At 39.7% G+C, this 22,649-nt stretch overlaps 1 protein-coding gene across 2 annotated transcripts in view; it reads right to left on the bottom strand.

The window, feature by feature from the left end:
* ctnnal1 (catenin (cadherin-associated protein), alpha-like 1) overlaps nt 1-22,649 on the bottom strand; it is a 42,920-nt gene that overhangs the window by 4,332 nt on the left and 15,939 nt on the right. The window contains exons 2-15 of one of the 2 annotated variants that reach the window (XM_029513613.1): nt 12,819-13,008; nt 9,445-9,632; nt 8,545-8,664; nt 7,065-7,154; nt 6,635-6,805; nt 5,548-5,748; nt 4,816-4,902; nt 4,463-4,621; nt 3,806-3,898; nt 2,369-2,519; nt 1,244-1,314; nt 1,107-1,157; nt 587-741; nt 173-221 (exon numbers count right to left, since the gene is read on the bottom strand). In XM_029513613.1, the coding sequence (XP_029369473.1) occupies nt 173-221; nt 587-741; nt 1,107-1,157; nt 1,244-1,314; nt 2,369-2,519; nt 3,806-3,898; nt 4,463-4,621; nt 4,816-4,902; nt 5,548-5,748; nt 6,635-6,805; nt 7,065-7,154; nt 8,545-8,664; nt 9,445-9,632; nt 12,819-13,008 (1,776 nt within the window). The remainder of the gene's footprint in view (nt 1-172; nt 222-586; nt 742-1,106; nt 1,158-1,243; nt 1,315-2,368; nt 2,520-3,805; nt 3,899-4,462; nt 4,622-4,815; nt 4,903-5,547; nt 5,749-6,634; nt 6,806-7,064; nt 7,155-8,544; nt 8,665-9,444; nt 9,633-12,818; nt 13,009-22,649) is intronic. The other variant, XM_029513614.1, reaches the window with a different exon arrangement.

Genomic DNA, 22,649 nt, shown 5'->3' with positions numbered 1-22,649 from the left:
AGATATGAAGGGTAGTGAATGAGAGGACACTGGAATTTGCTATGCTATCTGCCTCAGAGCCCCAATATGTCTCTGGCCTAATGTAACAAAGAATGCATTCAAGTAAAACAGTAGAAAAAAACAGAATAGATGGTGAAGGGAAGGAAAGCTTAGAGGATACGAAAGCACATACCTCAGCTTGATGAAAAAGATCTAGTGTTGTTTTCAGCAGCCCCTCCCCTCTGGCGTTTAATATAGGAAACAAATGAGGAAGGGAAATATGGATGAAACAATGAATCAGGACAAACAACGTCCAGAGCAATCAACAAATACTCTGACTTTGCCGCAATTCAGCAATTTTATTGTCGGAATTAGCCATAGTCATATCAAGTTCATCAGCGCCTCAAACTACTGGTATATAACTGGTGTATATCGATACCTGGGGGCTCAACAACATGATGAACACTAAGCCTCCAAAGAGATTCATGTGGATACTTAGGAGGCTTTATAATTTTAAGCTCTGAAATGAATGTAACAGTTCAGCAAACCACAGAGAGAATATTAAAGCATGCATGCATATGTGTACTGTGCGGTACCAAGAGGATACCTGGTGAACAGGTACATGTTGTAGGCCATGCTGGCCAGACTTTGGCTTTGCCTGACAATATCATGTTCTTGTTCCTCCCACTTTTCCAGCTCTGTGTCCACGTCTGATGACAGCAGACGGAGCTCCAGACCCAGCTTTGCTATGCTTGTTTGCTCCTGCACGCACGCACGCACGCACGCACACACAAACACACACACACACAGAGAAAGGAAGACACAAACAAAGTAATTCTTTGTGGCAAAGACTGATGTTGTCTTGTGAATGTGTATTAGCAAGCAAGGTTATTTTCATTTGTTAACACACTCAACTTCTCTAATCAGCATAATCCTCCTTCCTGCAGTAATACAGCCTGAGCAAAACTGCTAGGCAGCAAAATTGCAACCTATTAGGATCCAAACACTATCAATTCTTAAGACAAGTGGCACAAGATTTCCTGGAGATGAATATAGTGCTGTCAGAACACAGTACAAAAAGTGACATGATGTATTGCACTGAAAACCAGGGTTATGGTGTATGCTACCTCTGCATCCAACTTGACAGCCTTGGCAGTCTTCAAATTAGCTGAGTGTTTCTGTGGGAAAAGAGAATGGCATTAATCACTGTTACAAACCGTTGTATCATTTCAAAACTCATGAGGACGGGTTGTGTGATACTCACCCCGGGTCTGGGAAGTGACAAATAAGGTCTTTTGTCTCCTAGGAACAGAGAGTTGTTCTGATTATCTGAAACTTAGATCACAAGTTAAAAAAAAGGCATAAAAAATAAAATAATCATGTCGTGCGTGTTAATGAGAGTTGAGTAAATTGAGAAAATTACAACCTGCTGTTACTTTTCTTCTTTGAATACATTATTTAGATATCCAGCCTTTGTCAGACAATTTTGGTGGGAAATTATACATATTCAGTATTTATGATCGTGACATAGTTTTGCTTTCATCACTATCAACCTTCGACACATTTAAATTTTTTTTTATAATAGACCCAAACAGCACAGTTCACCTCAGTCAACTATGTGACCTCTTCTGTTGTATTTATAGAGCAAGATTAAAATAATAAAAGCTAAATTCTCCACGGTATACGTATAACATTTTAATGGAGGACTTTGGCTTCATAGGAGTAAAATACTGTGATGGATGTGATCCTTTCACCCACTGTGATGGCTCTTAAATATTTACTGCACTTTATGTGGGAGCCACATTTTGGAGGGCAGCCATGTCTTCAAAATATGCCAAAACCAGCTTTCCCCTGTCTTTAAAATTTCTCAGGCGTCAAGTGTGTGAAAACACAGGGTTGACAGCATTTAAATGAAACACTCCCTGTCACAAACATTAGTGTATAAACAGACAAATAGCTACAGTAGATACAAACACACACACACAGTCTTCAGCTTGACCATCTACGTGTTCCTTCTGTCTGATTCTCTGTCAGTGTGCAAACAAACAGTGTTTGCAAGAATTCCTGTCCATGATTTTAACACTTCAGGTATTTTCAGGAAGCAGTACAGAGTACAGTACAGAGTGTTTAACGGCATTGACGTGCCTTAAAAAAAAAAAAAAAAAAAAAAAAACCCAGCTTAAATTGCATAATGATTAATCCCGCTTGCTAAACTTTTCAGTTTAAGTTTTTGACGGCAAAAAGATTATTCAATGGTTTAGTGGCAAGACAAAAGAGACAGCACATTTTACCTGTGCTCACTTCTAGTTCTTGCTCTCCTTCAAAACACTGTGTGCTATCACTGCAACCCACACAACCAAATACATTTATTAATTGAACAAAAACACACCTCGCCTGCCTTCAAAGACATCATTGATCTCTCTTAGTAGGAGGGCCATGTCACAGAGCTGTGACTCCCAAGCCTCGCAGAACACCTCCAGGTTCTCCTTCGCAATCTTACTGGACGGGTGGAGGGCCAGTGTCTGAGCTGCTGAGATGATCTGCAGTGGAAATGAAAATAAAAGAAAAGAAATAAAGAGGATTAAATAAATATGACACACACACACACACAGGGACGAAATGTGGTGCTTATCAACATGGAAAAGTGGGAACCATTAGGAAAAGTAAAAAAGTGAAAAGTGAAAAAAAAAGGAAAAATAAAAAAATAGGAAAAGTGAAAATTCCTTACTGCTAAACTCACAACTCTCCCCTGTAAAAAAAACAAATGAACTTCGGTACTGGAATGGCACTAGTGCAGGGGAAATGAATAAGCACCTTAGAAAAAAAACACTATTTTATTGAGGTATATTACAATGACAATACCTCTTGGGGTAAAAAAAACTTGTTCACACCAATTGAATTTGCAAACAACAGTGAAATAGTTTCATATTTTAAATTATATGAACCTTTTTACATAAAATGCCTCATTACTTCTTTTTGAAAATCTTCTCTTTTTACTTAAAATGACGCAATTTACAAAATTAAGCACTGGAATGTTTTAGTGAAAACATACAAAAACACAATGCGGTAAATCTCCAGTGCAGGACTCATCACATATGTACATATATATGGACATATGCAGATAGGACGGAAATGCAGAATTAAGTTGTAACATTACTTATGATATCTTCAATGAAATCGGATCTCTAGACTATTAATGACAGTCTAGAAGTGTAAAGAAAATAAATACATACGCACACACATATATGCATGCGCAAGTTAGCACACACATCCCCTACAGTGTAGTATTTAATAGCCAATTACCCTCTGGACGCTCCTCTATTATGTTGGGCAGACAGCGAGATTTCACCACTGACACCCTGTACTGCAGCGTTATTGATTGGCTGACCTTTGAACTTAGGAGCAGAGTCATTACTGCAGAGTCACGCGGGGCCTGACATGAGAGCTTCAGGACAGGAACATTCTACATTGCTTCATAATTACTGTCATGGATGGTTTCCAAGAGCAAATATAATTAGACCTGCAATAGGGGGACTAGGTGGACAGCATGTTCACAATTATCTTAAAAGGACAACAGGTGTAGGAGTTTTTTTTCTCCAGACATATATGTACAATATTATTTAGGTTTAATTTCACTCCCAGATCGCTACGAGAAGCAGTTTAACTTGACACTGACATGCAATAAAAGTGATTAATTGAACAAACTGGGACTTAAAAGTTAACCCGTACACCTCTCTAGACCTCCCATCTTCCCCATTTGCTGCCATTTACACAGAAAGTCAATGGATATTAAGACAACAGAAAATGTCTGGAGGATGAACGTTACCTGTGGACCAATGACGTGGAAGGTCTCCTCGGCGTGTATGCACGTAATCTCGAGAGGCTCTGTCCCCGACACATGGCACAAAAGCCGACAGGTCTGGAAGAAAATGCAGGAGGAGCAAATGAACTAACTGGAGATGACCCTATAACCTAAAAAAAAAATGCTATTACTGCTAGCATTCCAAAGTTTTAATGGAGTTTCAACCTATTTTAGTGAGTGGATATAATGAATCTGAATATTCTACAAAAAAATGCACACTGACCCTCACACAGAGCCCCTTAATCTGGATATTTCTTCTGTTTGGGCCACTTGCAAAGACACACTGAAGTGTTTATTTTTCTGCTCGGTTTTTGGTTATTTGCATAACAAAACCACTGGGTTGAGGTTTTGAAGCATACTTAACATTTTCATTCACCACCAGTGCTGTGTGTTTGCTTGCATAAACAGCTGGTGGCATAATGCTTGGAGCTCAAGAATATGTGTTTTTCAGGAACTTTGGAATTTGAGACAAACTTTTTTACCTAAAGCTGGCTATTTTGTTTAAGAAGGCAGGCTGATGAGGATGAGGAATTATATAATTTTTTTTTTTTTACTTTTAGGTAGCACCACTATCAAATCTCTCCCAGCCTACCTGCCTCCTTTGCCCTTTTCCCCGCCTACCTCCACCAGCTGCTCCTTCTGCTCGGTTAGTGTGCGTGAATACTCCGCCACTACCTCTAGGTTTCCCTCGGCGCCTGCAGCTTTGAGAGCCCGCAGAGGCAACTGCTCTCCATGAACTTTCAGCAAGTCTGAAGCACGACCAACCGCCACTTTGTGGAGCTGGAGGAGGAATCAAGGGTGAATCAAGTTATAGAAGGCGCAGTGGAAGCAAGAGAAAGAAAGATGAGTTAAAGGAATGAATTAGGGTGGATTTTATGGTGGGAGAAAAAAAAACATAGTAAAGATGGCAGATAACTAAGTACATATCAGATTCAGACATTAAGCGGGCAGAGCAAACACAAATGGCTACCCACCTCATGTCTGAGGTCACTGACGCTCTGACATGTCTTCAGGATGGCCACTTCCATGTCCTCTGTGGCCTCTTTGGCATGGAGAGACTGCTGCTCCAGTAAGACAGAGCAGTGGGCAGAGCATGAGGCAAAATGTGGTTTGAAAATGCAGAACACCCATGATTATTTCCACATTCAGGAGCCTCGTCTGTAATTTCAAAACACTGCAGTGTTTTGGTCTTTTCAATTCTCCCAAAGACCTTCAATTTCAAAGACTAGATGAGGCACTACTGTATATGGCAGCAGTCTAGTTTGGAATGAAGAACTGCAACATAATGACTTGTGTTTCATAAGTTCATCAAGTAGAAGGAGAGTCTGCTGAATGGGTGACAACATGGAACACTGATATTTCTCTGGAAGCTCAAAGAGTGAGAGCAAAAACTGTTATTCAGGTGTGTTATTATACTCTGCTGTTCAGGGAGGGATTTGTGAAAAGAAAGTAAGGAAAAAAGGGGCAACTAGGTTGTTAATGTGTGTGGGTCTGTCTGTAGAGCTTTCTGTTTGTATGTGCATGTGTGTGCGCGTCTGTGTTTTTGTGTGTCACACATTACAACCCAGCTTTGCTCAAATATCTCTATTCTTCATCTCAATATTAAACTTTCATTTTACACATGGTTGGCTATTTTTTTGATGAATATTCCTGCAAGTGTGTGTGTGTGTGTGTATGTGGATCTGTGCAAATTTGTGCCCACATACTGCTTCTATCCAGGCGTGCATCAGCTGCTGGGTGTCCTGCCGCACCAGCTGGCACAGATTTAGGATGGCCTGCCGCTGCTCGTGGCTGGTGTAGGCGGAGTCAGTGAAGTCCTCCGTCCGCTCCACCAGGGCCTCCAGTTGGCTGCCCAAAATCTCGGGTGACAAGGAGTACAGATTCTCCCGCAGGCACTCCACGCTGGACTGCAGTACAGACGGTGTATGAGACAAAGGAGCATTTAAAGGATGGACAGATGGAAAAGACTCAGCTAACAACACACACATGTGCTTTACTAACCAGTGTGCTGAGGGTATAAACATAATTTACTTTATCTTATTATCATCATCATTATCATTATTATTATTACGGATGACCTCATTATTAAATGACAATTGGGGTGGGTTTTAACATTAGACTGACCTTGGGCCATCAAACAGGCACAATTAATTCTGCAAACAGCATCTCAAATACACAACCATGAAAGCTGATTCATTTTTCCTGCTTAATCCATTTCTCGTCTCAGAAATGGTCTCTGCTTATGGGTACTAAGATGACACATTTTAACAAGATTTTAAGAGGCATTTATTAAAATAATTAGCATCTCTTTTTATTAAAATACTTTCTCTTCTCTCCTATCCTCTTAATAGAAAAGATACTTTCAAAATGATTTTTTTTTTTTTTTACATCAACGAAAGTTAATTTCTTTCATTTTAATGTAGGTTTAATGGTGAGTCACTACGCTATTAACCAAACTACAAAACAGATGTCGGGGCCTCCTATATTGCTAATTGAGTCACATCTGAAGCTGTTACAACAAATAGTGGATGCAGAAGTGTTAATGCTGACACCAAGAATCCACAATCATATAGGGCTAGAGCTAGAGAGTCATTAATAAAACATGTCACTCTCTTTCTCTGTGTCCACAGTAATTTCAAAAAAGCTATAAAGACTTATTAAGCAGGACACTTTGCCCACAAGAGGACCTTTACTTTGCTTCACAGTCCAACAAGTGTCAGATAAGCATCACTTATCTTGAGGCTTCACTATTACATAATGCATCGATTTCTTGAGTCTGATGTCTGATCATACCTTGAAGTCCTTGATGCCGTTGTAGATGCTTGCAGGAAGGATCTTGTTCTCCCCACAGCTCCGTGCCTCAGTGACTATCTCAATGACCTGCTCCAGGGCACAGCGCATCCGGTGGAAAACAGCGTCTTTGTTGATTCGTGCCGACTCACAATCTGGGTGCCTGAGGCAAGTCTTTGGAAGGAATACAATGTGAAATGTCAGGAGTTCACAGCCTCTTATATTCTTTTCAGCGTCTTCTATTATTCTATTATTTATTTTATTCTATAATTTTATTTTCTTTTTTAGATTGTGTGACCTGAGTACCAACATTGATTGCTGTGTGAGAAACCTTGAAATCAGATAAAGTTAAGAAGGCGTTAAATCTTTAAACCGGAGATAAACCATCTGTAAAACTTGCCTAAGGTCCAGTGTTGGCTCACCAGCAATTTACCTTGGAGGCTGTCAGGAGCATCATGGTGCATTTCTCCAACACCGCTCTGGCTGCTGCCATCCGAGCTTTCTTCTTCTCATCCTTCAAGTCCTACAGACACATACACAGAATTCCTCACCAGATGGTAATGGGTGGTTTATTTCAATGACATAGAAGTCTCAGGATGCCTGAAGAACATGAAGCTATCAAAAACATTTGGAAGACCTATTTCATGCTGGTGTGAAGGGACAAAAAGATATGACAGATTCCTCTCCATGTGTACACACACACACAAAACTTCCTGCATCAATTGTCATCAATGAAAAAGAAATGCTGCCAGAGGAGGGAAGAAGATGTAGCTTATGTGACTCGCTGCATCGTTCTCAAAACAGAAATAGACAGCTCAAATTAGGTAGATGTGGGATTTGGATAAGGCAGCTGAATCAACTCTTCTCCCGGCACATCGCCATAGATTACAAAGACGATGTGATTATCTGTTATTATTTTTGCGTCAGTGCATGCCTGGCTTCAAGAGATGGAGATGGTAGATTTTCTAAAGGGTTGTGTGCCTGTGCTTGTGTGTGCACAGGAACACATGAGTGGGAGTGAACACAAAAAAAAAAAAAAAAAAAAGAATAAAATAAAATAAATAAATAAATGTGGCAAATGAGAAGAGAGAGAGCATTAGCTGCAATGAGCAGCAGTGGAGAAGGACGTGACGTGTGTGTCAAAACACAAACCCCGATTAAATTCAGAAGGAGGGATGGTCGATCCTCCCTCCTCGCCTAGATATCGCAGCCAGTGCACTTTACATCAGCTTCTGCAGGCAAAGCGCTTTAGCTGCAGAGGCTGAATGTATGCATCAAAGTAGGATTAGGAGCCTTTGACAGTACAAAGTTACAGCGTTTTTCTGAAGGTTCGAGCTAAAGTTTTGTTGTGAAAATTTGCAACAAATACAGTGCAGTAAGAATAGATGGCTAAACGCATGGGTCAGTTCATATCAACGCTGAATTGTGATGTAAACATGTCTTTGTGGAATTTAAGTCATCAGACCCCTGCATCTCCTCTATGGATTAGAAAAGAATGAACAAAAACTGAGTAAAATTGGAAGGAAACTTTGCAGAAACAAGATGAATTTGAGGAAAGCTTGTTACTTCATTGGTTGATGTTTTGGGAAGTGTAAATATTTGACACTTGAAAATTTTGATTTGCCTGCACAATCATGGTTTAAGTTCCACAGGCTTCATGGACTATTTACACCACCTGCTTGCCCGTTTCGAATATCATTATAAAATCGCTGCTAGCTGAGGGATTACGTTTACACAAATATGAAAACTGTGTTCGGTGTTGAAGAAACAAGGTGGCAACATACCGCATGTTCATAAAGTACATCCTATTTCACATGCTGGTTTTCACTTAGCAAGAGATATTTAAAGTGAGGTTATCAATCTGACACTCTTGAAACAGAAAGGTAGAGTTTGTTGCTTCACATGCTACTCACGTTCTGTCTGTCCCCTGTGAGGTGGGCAAACTCCACCATCTCATTGCCAAACTGGCTGAAAATCTGTACAAATTCCTGGAAGGTGCTGACTCTTTCCAGATGGTCGAGGGTTACTAGCACCTGCGAGAAGTGACAAGATCAGAGTAATATGATGAACAGCAGCATATGGTTTATGTTCTTACATTGAAATGACCCACCGCTGATATTGCAGAATATAATAAGGAAGTGTAAAAACCCAGCTAACATCACAAACCATGTTTAAACCTTTATAAATATTTATTGGACAGTAAGTCTTACATTTTATTTACATTATAGCTAATTTCAACATAATGTGATGCAGTTATAGTCATATACTAAAGTAAAAGCAGCAGATTAAGTCATAAATACCCTGCATTTTAGTTCATACTAGTCCATGTATCTGCTTATTTAGCTGATGAGGGTAAGCTAGTTGGCAGCACGAGCAGCAGCTGCTTTTATCCATGCCAGACAAAAAGGAGGAAGAGTTGTAATTGTATTTGCCAGTAATGGAGAACAGGGGGCTGTCCAAATGAGGCTAACCAGCCATGATTAGGCCCCCTGTTTCCATTCTTGGCTCAAATCTACAGCTCCATCCATATCACACTGCCTGGCTATGAGCTTAGCCAGGTACGATGGAGAGACTATCTCTGGCTTTGTATTTTTATGGCTGATAAATGTGGTTGCTTTCCATCAATTACCTCCAGAGTACTCCTTCAGAGAACTAGCGCTTATCTGTTAGGAGATAAGAGGACTCAGAATGGAGTTTGCTAAGGTGTGTGTGCATATATGTGTGGAGCCCTGCGTGTGTGTGTGTGTGTGTGTGTGTGTGTGTTGTGTACGCAAGAGAGGCTGTTTACGCATATCCCTTCAGACAGTGCTCACTTTGTTCCGTGATGTAATTATCTGTTTGATGACGATGCGGTCGGCTAAGACCAGGACTTTAGTCACTGAAGAGAGGAGCAAGCGTGCAGCCTTCACCATCCCTGTCCTGTCACTGAACACAGTGACACGTCCGTCTGACTGGGATGGCAAGGCTGATCCCACATCTGTCAGTTGGGCTATGGCATCACCTGAAAAAGGGAAGAGAAATTAATGACTTGTACAGAGAGGATATTCTGAGCAAGCCAGATCAACTAGCAGAGGTGGCTCGTTTTGCTTTGTAGCGTCTCTAGAAAATGACTTTTTCGGGCATGAATACTTTCTGGCTAACTGTCAGACGACAATCTTCACTCACAGTTAGACAGTTTTTTCCCTTTTCCCTGTTGGGAATGCAGACTCTGAACATGCTGCAGGCTTTACATATCCCATCTGGCCTGAGAGTGCCTTGGGATCCCAGGAAGAGCTGCAGGATGCGACTGGGCAGAAGGACCTCAAGGGTAATTTGCTTTTCCTGCTGCCACTGAGATGTGGACTCAGATTGGAGGCAGAAAACTTAAGAATGGGTGGTCCTCTGAATTTTGTGAATGGGCTTTAAGTTTGTTCAGACTTTAAGATACACTGTGGCACTGCTCTGCCAACCTTCTCTTCAGGTAGAACACATTTTACTTAACTGAAAGAGACCTATGAATACAGTGATATGATGGTTATGCCAACCTAAAAAACTACTGGCATGCTTGGTGGGTGGTACATACACATAATGTGAAAATGAAAAAATATTCTTAAAGAGACAAACTCTTGCCTTTTCTCTTTTTCCCCACTTGCTCATATTAGCCACAAAAAAAGAATAATACAGTCTTTTTTGGGGAAAAAAAGCAGAGTAGACCCACTCAAGCAGAAACTACCCAGAGAGTAAAAAGGAGAAAAATCTCAGATAGGTGGTCATGCAGCTGTTGGGTCACGCAGTGTGGCTGTCTATTTGGTTTGGCTGGTCCTTTAAAAGCACCAGTGCAGACAAACTGATAGCGTCCTACAGGCAGCTTTTCAGCACCAGCTCTGTTAAGCATTTAAAACATCAAGGCCTTGTTCACAAAAAATACTGCACAACCCCCATGACACTAGCAGGGTGGAAATCAGAGGCTAGTTTATCTACTTTCTCTCCTAAAATTGTAGGATGTATGGATGGATTGATTGTTTCTAATGGCCTTAAATAAAACACAAACCACACATTGTTTGGGTGTACACAGAACTTTTGTATCGTCTGTTTACAGTTGAAAAACACTGCCCTACTGTTTATTGGTAAAGTGCTGAGTGTCTCATTCTGTTTTAACTGATCTATTTCTCTACAAATTCAAATGTAAACCAGCACATAAACACTTAGATCTTGCATCTGTGCAGCATTCACCTCAATTCAAACTATCATCTTGGGCACTGTCAGTCTTTCTGATTCAGAATGCAAACAAATGTGACAATGAGACTAAGAGTCTGAGCAAAACAGAAAGAGATCTAACACAGATTGCCTTTTCTGACCTGCCTCATAGGATCTCCACTGCTCCAATGATGGGTAGCATCTAATTAAACTAGTGCTTTCAGCCTGCCTTTATTTCATTCATTATAGGACACGAGGCTGAAGCCTGCCTGATTAAACTCTCCCTGCAGCTAGGTATTAGAGAAAATGTCAATTCTTCACTAACTAACCCTTCTCTTTCCCAAAGACTTAAAAAATCTTAAGACTTTCTCTTTATCCCTTATGAGTCTACATCATTTTTTAAATATGCACAGAGATGAGCTAAAAAAGTTTCACTTTTTATTTTGAAGCAGAGAATAGTTTCAAAGTGTCTGCCAGAAAAAGTGCAAGGGAAAACTGTGAAAATACCTCCCTAAGAGGAAGGCGAGAGGTGGATTAAATTAGTCACAGTGCGTAGCACACAATCAAACATTTGCATACACAAAAACACACACACACATTCACGCACGCACACCCACAGACGTCACTTATTAGCCTCACCTATAAACACACACATGCAAATTTTCTCATCAGTCTATTCTCCTCCTCCCACCAATGCTTTCTTTGTCTGAGTTTTAGCAGTCTTTACAAATCAGCACTGTGTGAGGATTAAATGCTTTAACCCCCCCTCTCCAAACATAAACCTATTATCACGGTGTTGTGTCTTAAATCTTATCCAGTGGGATTTTGCTTCCGGTCTGGTCTGTAAAAGACTAAATGACATCCTTCTTTTGCCAGATAAGAACTAAGCTGCCTGTTATGAAGAAATGTCTCCCTGAGCAAGAGGCAGAAAACATCTACACATTTAAACTGTCTGCAGGATATAGGGACATATGCGTTAAAGTTATGTATTTTTAGATGGAGTTTTAACAGAACATGCTGCAAGAGAGTGAAGATTGAAACAAATTTCTGACAAAGCCACCACCTGTTGACAGACCTGTAGGAGTCTGTGTGTCTGTGTCACTGTCTTGTTCCATCACATAGGTTTTCATCATTTCCACTGGGTCTAATACGCTCTGTGCCATCAATCCATCAATCCATTCATTCATTCATCCATTAATTCATTCATGCATTCATCCATCCAGTCTTTCTCCCAACTTGAATAGTTTAGTTGGTAGAAAAATGCATCAGTGACTCTTAAACTTAGCAGCTTCAAACCCTGGAGTTTTGGCTTCAGATTCAGAAACATTTGTCTACATTACACAGGAGCAATCTATGAGGCAGGGAATATTGGAAAATTACAACTCCTTCAATTTTCCTGACAGACAGATACATGAAGTGTCCAAGAGCCTGACCATCAGAATCTATTACAGACTGCTTTCCAATATAGTGCAAACACATTCATTCCCCTCTTCTTCAGCACATCCTTGGTTTAATAGGCCCTTTTTTCAACCTTTACTTCCAACCTAATAACAGCAATTTCTTTAAAGCACTCTGAAGGTCCTCTGGTGTAACTCTATTTGACAGCTGCCCTGTCCAGACTAATCGAAATTAGTTAAAATTTGATAATACAGGAAAGCCTGAAGGTGATGCCTGATGCTTTATTAAACTATCACAGATTGTCTAAGCAAATAAGTGCTGATGAGGAGGCTATAGCTTAGGTCTTTATGTCCGACCAGCTCTAAGTCCCTTTGTGTCAGTTGCTGAACATCATAAAGCCATGTGGCGGGCTCACAACAAAATATAGCAGTGGCTAAGAGGAAAGCTTTCGGATAAAGAACCCTAAAATGTCATTTTACAGCCTAAATTTGTGACAAAAAACACAAGCTACCCTTATCTCATGCAAAATTTAAACACTTAATGTGATAAAGTTGGGGTGCAGCAACTCAAAGAAATGTCAAAGGCATATTGAGCTCCACCCTAAGCAGCCTACCTGCTCTGCGTGCCTCGAAGCAGGCTTGGCCCATCTCATCCTTCAGCTCTTGGTTCTCTGCGGCGATGGCTTCCCCCACAGCAACAAAACGTCCAACTGCCACACTCACTGCCTGACCCACCCTGTGTATGGCTGCCAGGGTGCGCTCAGACTTCTTTGGCTTCTCTTTGTGGTTGATGAGAGTGGTGATCTGCAGGAATGTGTGGAGAAGGAAAAGTGGGAAGCAGGATGTTATTTGTGTAGTAAGACACAATGTTAATTAAAGCTAATGTTATGAAATTGGGATTCATTCGAAAATTGCAGGCAAAACAGCAATTTACTTCACTTACTTCATTTACTGTCAGTTTGCTGCAAATCTTACTTAAAAACAAGCAACCTAAACCTAAAGGAATAACACCCTACAGCCTGATACAATATAATTATGTTGCAACTTCTAATTCTATTCTAATAGATTCCAAAATGGTTAAAATGTCCACCAAATTCCTCAGAAACCAAACCTCAATGATTTCTGGTTTACAAGCTGGCCAATAGAGAGAAAAAGCTGACCTTCACATTCAAAAAGCTGGAATCAGACAATAATTGTTATATTTGTATGACAAATTATCAACATTTAATTGATCATCAAAACAGTGCGACTTATTATTCCAGAACATTTCAGAGAAGAAGACGATGAATTGCCTCTTCTGTTTGCAGTTGTATGTTACATCTTTAAGTGATGTCTAAGACCTTAGTCACTGACTCATCTAAGCCTGGAGGGAAGATCAATGAAACAAAAGTTGCACATTGTTAAACTAGAATCATAGCTCCCTCTTCCTGCTGCGAAAGCTTGCTATGATTATATCTTAAAATCATCTGTTAACTGTATTTGATAAGGTAGCATTGCCTCTGGAGCACGTACTCCTGCTTGCTTATCAGGAGAGAGTAGTTTGCTGCCAGCACGTGTTTAAGTGGAGATAACATTTTGGGATGGAGTGTGTGGATCTATGGATTTTTTCTATTTCTATTTCTTCATATTTTGTCTATGTGCCATAGACAAAATATGTCTATGGCACATACTGCCAAAATCCATCCCACGGTATTTCAAAAAAATTTAAATGAGGATCTGTGACAAACTCAGCAGATAGGACAGGAATGCACATTCATATTCAACCGCTTATCTGTTTCGGGGTTGCGGGGTTTGGTGTAGCCAATCTCAGCTCACATTGTGCGAGGGGCGGGGTTCACCCTGGACAGGTCGCCAGTCCATCACAGGGCCAACACACAGAGACAGACAGAGACCAACAACCAATCACACTCACACTTACGGACAATTTAGAGTCACCAATTAATCCAAGCATGATGGCTTAGGATGGTGGGAGGAAACCCAAGTAGGCCCAGGGAGAACATTCAAACTCCACACAGGAACTGAACACGCAACCTTATTGTGGAGGAACAGCGGTAGGCATGCACATTCTCTGTGGTATGGAAAACTGCTGGGTGCTCAGAAACACACGCACACAGATGAACTCAAGTGGGGCTCCTTACCGATAATTCAACATATCAATTATGAATGTGTATAGCCAATTATCATCAATTATTTATGTATTGCTTCCACTATCTCTAGCTGTTATCACTGTATGTGTGTGAGAGAGAGAGAAACCATTTAGGTCAGGGAATGGAGGGGGGTGATTTTAATTGGCCCACAGCTACAGGTGTTCAAGGAGGGGGACCTTTTACCATGATCTCTTCATGAGTTTCAGAGCAAACCCTGAACTTGTTGAGCTTAGATAATCATTAGAAAAAGCAGCATCCAGACACATGAACGGAACAAACTTGGTGAAAGGTGACAGGATAGTTACAGATCAGGAACTGGTCACCTACACAAAAAGCCAAATTATCACATTTACCGTAATTTCCGGATTATAAGCCGCTACTTTTTTCACATGCTTTCAACCCTGCGGTTTAAACAATGATGCAGCTTATTTATGGATTTTTACGGGTAATGAGCTTCATGCTGCCAATACATTTAGCGTCACATCAGACCAATGAAATTACCAAACAGGTCACAGTGAAATTGTTCAAATGAAATTAAACGCACCCACACTAAATTCTTCAGATCAGTCATTTATTTTGTCCTTCATGCACACACCCTTATCATGGAAAACACACAAAGCAATGCCTATGATGCAGCTTTCAAGTTAAAGTTGATCGATCTGGCTAAACGGCGAAATCTTTCTGTGTAACATAATTTCTGCCATATGCCATTTCCTCCCATGTTTTCAACACCTGCGGTTTATATTCAGGTGCGCTTCATAGTCCGGAAACTAGCTTCACAATACACTAACCTTTTTTTAACTGAGTAAAACCAGAGTGCCCGCTTGACACACGGTTTCAGTCAGCGTGAAACTTTTAACCATCTTCTGCTTACTTCAAGCACCGCAATGCTTGAATTAGGCTGAGTCAGCAAACTTCCTTGGCCGTGAGACTTGACAATTTTAGTCTTCTCTTGAGTTTTAATGTTCTGCAAAATGATTTTGTGATATTATATCAGATGGATGTAGAGAAATTTTGCATCAAGAATACGTATGTACGTGTGCAACTTTACTAGCAAAAAGTTGCCCCAAATGCACTGCTGAAAGTGCTGAAAATACTCTTCTCTTCGGCTCTGTCAGTATCCATCTGATTATGACACCATTTTTCTCAACAGCGCTCTTCTTTCTTGGACAGGCTATTGTCCTGGAGTGAGACTGTGATCCTGAAAATGCTCATTAGGCAGTCCTATTGGTTTGTCACTCATCATTTAATGTATCACTCTCTCTTCATCTCAGTATTAAAGCTTTCCTTCCTGTTAGTCTACCTTAAGTATACAGAATACTTCTTAGAAAACCCTAACACCAGCTGGCAAGACAACATGTGGTCTAAAAAGAAGAATTAGGGCATGTTGAAACATAATTCAGACGTCACACCAAAACGTTTGTTGTTGGGCATTGTGCAGGTTATACAACAGACCTGATAACGCCTGTCCTCAATTTTGGGCTTTTCTGGAGGAATCTGTGTTGGGGTGTGAGACGAAGCTAGCCTGTTCAATGTGTGTATGTGTGTAGCTATGCAAACACCAGAAGAAATACCTCCTGTCACAGAGTGGGAATATAAGAGAAACAGGCTGCATAAGGGGCAGACAGAGGAAACAGGAGGGGGTCAAAAGTGAAATCAACTGAAGACCTCATTACACATCTTCCTGTACAAAAAGGTCTCTTCTACGCCACAAGAGCTGAGGAGTGTTACGTTAATTCAACAAGTTTAAGACGGTCCGTCTGTGAAAGACAAACACAGAGAAAAACTGTTGCCTGGGATTTCCTCCATATGGGCCAACTCTGATTTAAATATTTACTACTCATTTACTCTTCAACACATTCTACTGAATCATTGGATTTTTACATGGATCCATGTTAATGCTTTTATCTCAAGATCCATAATTACTTATCTTGTTCGACCAATATGAAAAATTAATTTAAATGATTTATTGCATTGATTATCTTATTCAGAGGAGTCAATTTTGATGTGGCTAAAATTGCGCACTAATAAAAAAATATATCAGCTCAGCTACCAGTTTATTAGCTACACAGAGCCAAAATAATCTCATTAAATACAATACTTTGACATTTTTGTTGATAACGTTTAGTTTTGTTGAAGTCAAATTGTCAAATTTCAAGACATTTTTGTACTCTTTTAGGTCTGTCTCCTCTTTTTTTATGCAAGACTCTTCTCATTTATAGGTTGAGTTTTGACCACAAGTGGCACCAAAAGAAATGTATTTCCCTCTTTGATAACCAACGGGGCAGAGCTTGCAAAGCAACGCAAACTTCACATATATTTACTGCTATCTATACAGTTAATGAATAATTTAACAATTAAGTAACAAGACCACACATATGATCAGAGAACTATTAGGTATTGTTTCAGATTTTAAAATCTCTGTCCTATATGGGCACATTTTGGTCAATAACAAAGAACAGAGGATTAATACTAGCTCTGCTCCTTATAAAGAGCTGCCTTAGGCCCAAGGTAAGAAAAAATATATTATATTTCACTGCAGTTTATTCATTTCATTATTCATTTAAAATGTCTCCTCTTGGTTTATTCTTCATCTTTCTGTTTCACACACGCCCTCCCTATAACAGGCTGCTGTGCTCTGCTGCACTCCGGCATTGTTTGAATGCCAATGAGCATTACCAACTAAACAGCATCCAGCCCAGAGCCTCAAAAATCCACCAAGGATTTACATGATACAAAATCCATAAAATAAGTACAAATGTTGCTTTAGATGAAAAGTTGGACCTCTGGCAGATTAGTTTACTGACAAGACTAGCTCAAAGCCTCCACAACCTGCTTTAGCTACTGAAAATTTATAATGCCCGTTCCAGCTATGGCAAATCTTCATTTCAATTAGCATTGAGTTTGCATCTGTCCTTCTAAAGAAAAATAATAAGCTTGTATTTCAAACAGTTACTGCAGCTGCATCAGCAGTAACATGGATCCATCTATTTCAGCTTAATTTCTATACCATCGTTTTAAGTAAACTGCTGGTTATGTGAGCAATGTTAAACAAGCAGTCCTGTGCTGGAATGGTGATATAATGCTATGAGGTTGCCCATTTGTCCCTGTTATTTCTTAGTTTCCCATGAGATATTCATCAAATGCGCTGACATTTGTAATGCAGAGAAAAATGAGAGAAAAACTCATACTCAACTCAACTCAAAATTCATATACCAGGACTTGCAATGAAGAACGGGAACCCTGCCTCTACATTCACTGTTCTGAATATTATATCAGTGTGTCAGTCTCGTTTACTCACACTTAAGCACAGCAGAGGCTTCTTGATCTGTCCATCCACTTCATGTCACTTTCTCCCCTTGTACACAACCAGTTAATTCCCAAACATTCATCCTTCATCTCTGTTGTACATAATTACAAGGACCATTACAAGGCCATACATGAACATAGAGAGATTAATGTGAGTGACATAACATAGGAACAGTGTCCACCCATTGGTTGGTAGGAAATCAAGACTTAACACCTCAAGGACACAGTGACTGACTATAAATCAGATGGTAACAAAAGCTGGAAACATTTGTGGCTGCCTCCCTTGACTACTGACTCTCAGTGAATGGCAACACTGGGGGAAAGTTTGGCTTTATCAGAGTCAACACAGTCTCTCTCTCTGTGATGTACAATTGTATGAATTATAAACGTGGTAAGAAATTGATGTTTGTGGAAAAAAAAAAGAAAAAAAAAAAACAGATTACATCAAAGCCTTTTTTTCCAGTGGTAAAAAAGTCTCATTCTTTCCATTTATTAACTGCAGAAAAACTTAATAGAGCTAGTGAGATAAAGTGTGATCAAGCTAATTCTGAGCCCTGAGGGGGCTTTTATTAAAAGTGGATTTTCACCATTCATTGTGGTAATTATTTGCTTGGAGAGTGTTCTCCTGCTTATTCTTCTACTTTATATCTCTAATTCTATGTTAGCTTTACTTGGGCTGCTGATAGAAGAAGGAAGAACTCAAACTTGGCTTTTTTCAGGAAATGCATTGAATGTTGTTAATGCTAGAAATATTATTTCAGCAAAGGAAAATATTTATCCAGAGTCAAGCACATGGATTCCAGTTCTCAGAATTTTGTTGTGCAGAGCTAACAATATCCATCTATGGTCACAGCAGTTAATTTTTGTTTGTATTTACTGCAGTGCTGGTGTATGCATGTTCGAATAACTGTTTTGTGTTTACATGCAACATAATAATTTAACAGGGTGAAGACAGTGAGTTTAACATCTGAAACTGTCAGCATTATTTTGGCTGTGTGAGTTCTCCCATTTGTCCTTGCTAATATGAATAAAAAAGTATCCATCTGTGGTAACTTTGTAAGCCTTGTGTTTCTGTCAGTCACAGATTGTTGTTCTCATTACACAAACTACACAGGGTCACTTTGTTGAAATGAACAGGAAAAAGGAATGCTTCCAGGTCTCACTTCAGCCCATTACAACACAAACAGATCATTGTTGCTGGGCGAAATGTACCCAAAGGGCAATTTTTGTTGTGTGTCTTCTCCAGGAGGTTTCGTGACAAAAAGTAGAGTTTCTGTCAGGACTTTATTGATGCAAGCGAGATGTGGCTGGGTGTTCGTAGGGACCAGGAGGAAAGAAGAAGAAAAAAAAAAATAAATAAAAAGAACATAAGAAGAAGGGGGTGAAAGTAGCAATGAACATGCACTTTAACGGGAGAGGAAATTCCTTTCAAATTGGCCTGAGTGAATTGGAGTTTGATGCTGCACTGATCGACAGCCATACTGGGGAAGCGATAAAAGGAGATGAAAAGAAAAAACAAGGGACCAGACATAGAAAGATAAAGTGAGGTAAAATGAGGTACAGAAGAATGGGACATGTCATGCATCACAAATCATTATCTCTTTCTTACGTAGCATCATCCTTCTCTCCTACCTTCGTTCACCTCTCCTCCTCTTCTAGCATTCTGAGCAGTAAATGAATGAGGTATATCTTCACTGCAGTACAGTAATGTTGTACAGTAGCTTGTGATGTTTAAGAGTGTACTGAAAAAGCGTATACAGAGAACAGCACAGCACACACATGAAAGTGTAGAGCTTCTGCACCATCTATCTTGTGCACTGCAAAAACCCATTAATTAAAGAACATATGCCTTTTCATACTCCTATGAAATACAAACTTCTAGGGTCCTACTTTAAAATGCACAAACCATGCATTGATAATTTTTTTTTTTTTTTTACATTTATCCAAACTGGAAGTGGCCAATTTTGTTGTTGTGGTTATACATCATTTGGTCATTGCCAAAAACAAACATTAGTAAAACATACAGGGCGTGCGGCCAATTTACAGCAATGAGTCCAGTTCACGTGATCTGGAAAATGTACACAGCACTCATTTTATGCTCTTTATGCTGCCTACAGACACAATAGGTAGAGTTACACAGTCATCTCATAGAAGCAATCACAAGCTTGCCGGTGTACTATCTTAAATTAGAACCATACGGCAGCAGCTCAGTTTAGTAGAAAAGCTATGCTGAACCACATCCATATGTAGACTTGACTAGTCATGCATTCTTTAGTAATTACATTGGATTTTTAGAGTTATTTTTCATTTGGTGCTACCTCACATACACCCCCACAGAAATTCAGAAACATTCACATACACCAAGTCTGGTTGAGGTGCCAGCCCAAGGGCTAAGTGTAAATTTTAACCATTATACAGTTTCAAAAAAACCTATAGGCATTGACATCATGCCAGAACCACTTATGTATTCTGGGAAAGTAGCAAAAGGGAGCAGAAAGTGAAGTGTTCTGCTGCTTAAAGAAGCAAACAACCCAAAGCCTGCTTAGCTGGTTACTGGGTGGATGGGAAGAAGACAGAGAGGTGCATAGACTGTCTTATCAGTACAGTCTATGTATGTTGTAGAGCAGCGGTCCCCAACCTTTTTTGTGCCACGGACCGGTTTAATGTCAGACAATATTTCCACGGACCAGCCTTTAAGGTGTGGCGTATAAATGCAACAAAATAAAATGATACGATTGGCATAAAAACTGTGCTATTTTCTAAATGTCATAATAAACGTGAATCCACTGTGCACTCGTATGCAACTTTATTAGCAGCGTCATCGTAACATCCTCTCTGCCCCCTAACCCCGAACCTAAATGCAGCTTTCTTTCAGTCACAGGCTCTTCTTCTGTCTCCTCACTGGGCCTTTTCCCCTTCACAAAGAAACTATCCTTTTTTTAAATCATTTCGCTAGCTTTTGGGTTTAATTTTAGCGGTAACGTATCACATGACCAAGACAAGCTCAAGAGTGAGTTATAGACGGATGTAACGAAGAGAATCCGGTCATTTTTCAAAATAAAACATAGCTCAGATTCAGATAATAAATAAAACATAAATAATGTATGTTATTTATTCTTTCTGCGCGGCCCGGTTCAAAAGACCCACGGACCGGTATTGGTCCGCGGCCCGGGGGTTGGGGACCGCTGTTGTAGAGTCTTGATGGAGTTCACAAAGAAAGTGCAAATATCATATTCCTAAAATAAAATGACGTTAGATCAGTCTGATTTAGCTCAGTAAAAGATCCTCAAACCAGAGATTGCAGCCTATTATCGAGTAGGGACATTTTAGTCCTGTCTCTTTCAACACATACAAACACACATCTACCTAGTAGAAGCACTAAATTCCCCAGAAATAGGGAGTACATTGATTTAGAAGTACTAGCTCCTATAGATGATTGAACACAAATGGTTTTGCCCAGTAAGGCATATAATTTCAGAGAAAAGATAATCATATCAAGGCATGGCTATGCAGCCACTAGATGACTGGGATAATACCAGTTGATTTCCAAAGATAGGAGCAGAGGGGGGAGAATGGCACAGCACATGGAGGAGGTGATGGATGTGGGAAGACCGCTGAGGCCAACAGGCAGGCAAGATGACAGCCATGTAGTGCAGCCAATAAACATATTATCATTATTGTGTATTTATGTCCAAAGAGGGAGCATCTTCATGTGGTTTCATTGCATCTGTAACTGCAGTTGCACACAAAAGCACAGCTTTTTATTTTCAGATAAATAAATAAATACAACTTACTTCCTTCCCCCATCATTTTAGTAGCAACTTAATTCTATCTAGCAAAGTAGATAATATTATTAATAACAATAATAATAATAGTCACAAGGTAAACGTTTAACTTATGCTTGTCCCTAAGTGAGACAATGATGATGATATCAAGTTACTGCTCGTGATACAGAATTATTCAAATTTCTAATTGTTTGAGGTGGCACTCTCCTAGTTTGTTACCATTTGTTTCTTGCAGCCTCAGAACATCTTCTATTTTAACTCTCTGCAAACAAGCAAATTAGTAAAATATTGCTTTAAATCACAGAATTTTTAAACCATGTTATGTTCTTGGCCAGCTTTTGTCCCAATAAAGTCCAGACAAGCAACAGACACAATAACTGCAGTTGGTGAGAAAGACAACATGTGACAAAGGTTAAACCTCAGCAGATAAGCACATGACATGAAGCTTGGTCCACTGGCTCATGAATGCTAACAGACATGCAGCCAGACACTGATAGGGAAGGACAGAGAGAAGTGGGAGTACATAAAATAGGCACTCCAGCTAGAAGGCAAAGTAGAGAGTAACACAGCCAGCAAAGACCTGAACTGATTTTTATCAGATTGTACTCCATTGGATTTATATGAGAAAAGGCCAATGTTTGGCCTTCGAGCTCTGGCTCAGCAATCAGAGTTGGCATTTGAATATGTGGAGGGCAGATTAAATCCATGGCAAACATCAGAATGAAAGGTTATCGGTGATAAATCATAACTAGCCTTGTCCCCCAGTGTATAGCCAACTACTCAAGAGAGACCATGACCAACAATAGCAGAGTATAATGACTCTGAATCTGTGACTTTTTTACAGATACACCAAGTGGAAAGAAGTTAAAGTAAAAAATAGTCAATGCCAACACAATGAAGCCTTTCAAAAATTTTCATTCTAGTTCCAGTACAATCTTAAATGCACACTTATATATATATATATATATTTTTTTTTTTTTTTTTTTTTTTTCTTTCCATAGAAAAATTAATTATTCTGAAAAATGTGTTAATTTTCCCAGAAGATGGAAGTTATCTAAAGAAAAACAGTCGTGGAGTTTGCCATTTATGAATATTGATGATTTGGATACTTACCCCATCTATCACTATATTTCTATATACTATACTATACTACTATTATAGGTGTTGAGGATGCTATTTTCTTCCTTTGGGAATTTTTTTTTTA

This window comes from Echeneis naucrates, chromosome 11 (genome assembly GCF_900963305.1).
Source record: "Echeneis naucrates chromosome 11, fEcheNa1.1, whole genome shotgun sequence".
Taxonomy (NCBI): Eukaryota; Metazoa; Chordata; class Actinopteri; order Carangiformes; family Echeneidae; genus Echeneis; species Echeneis naucrates.
This window is presented reverse-complemented; position numbering and strand designations above follow the sequence as displayed.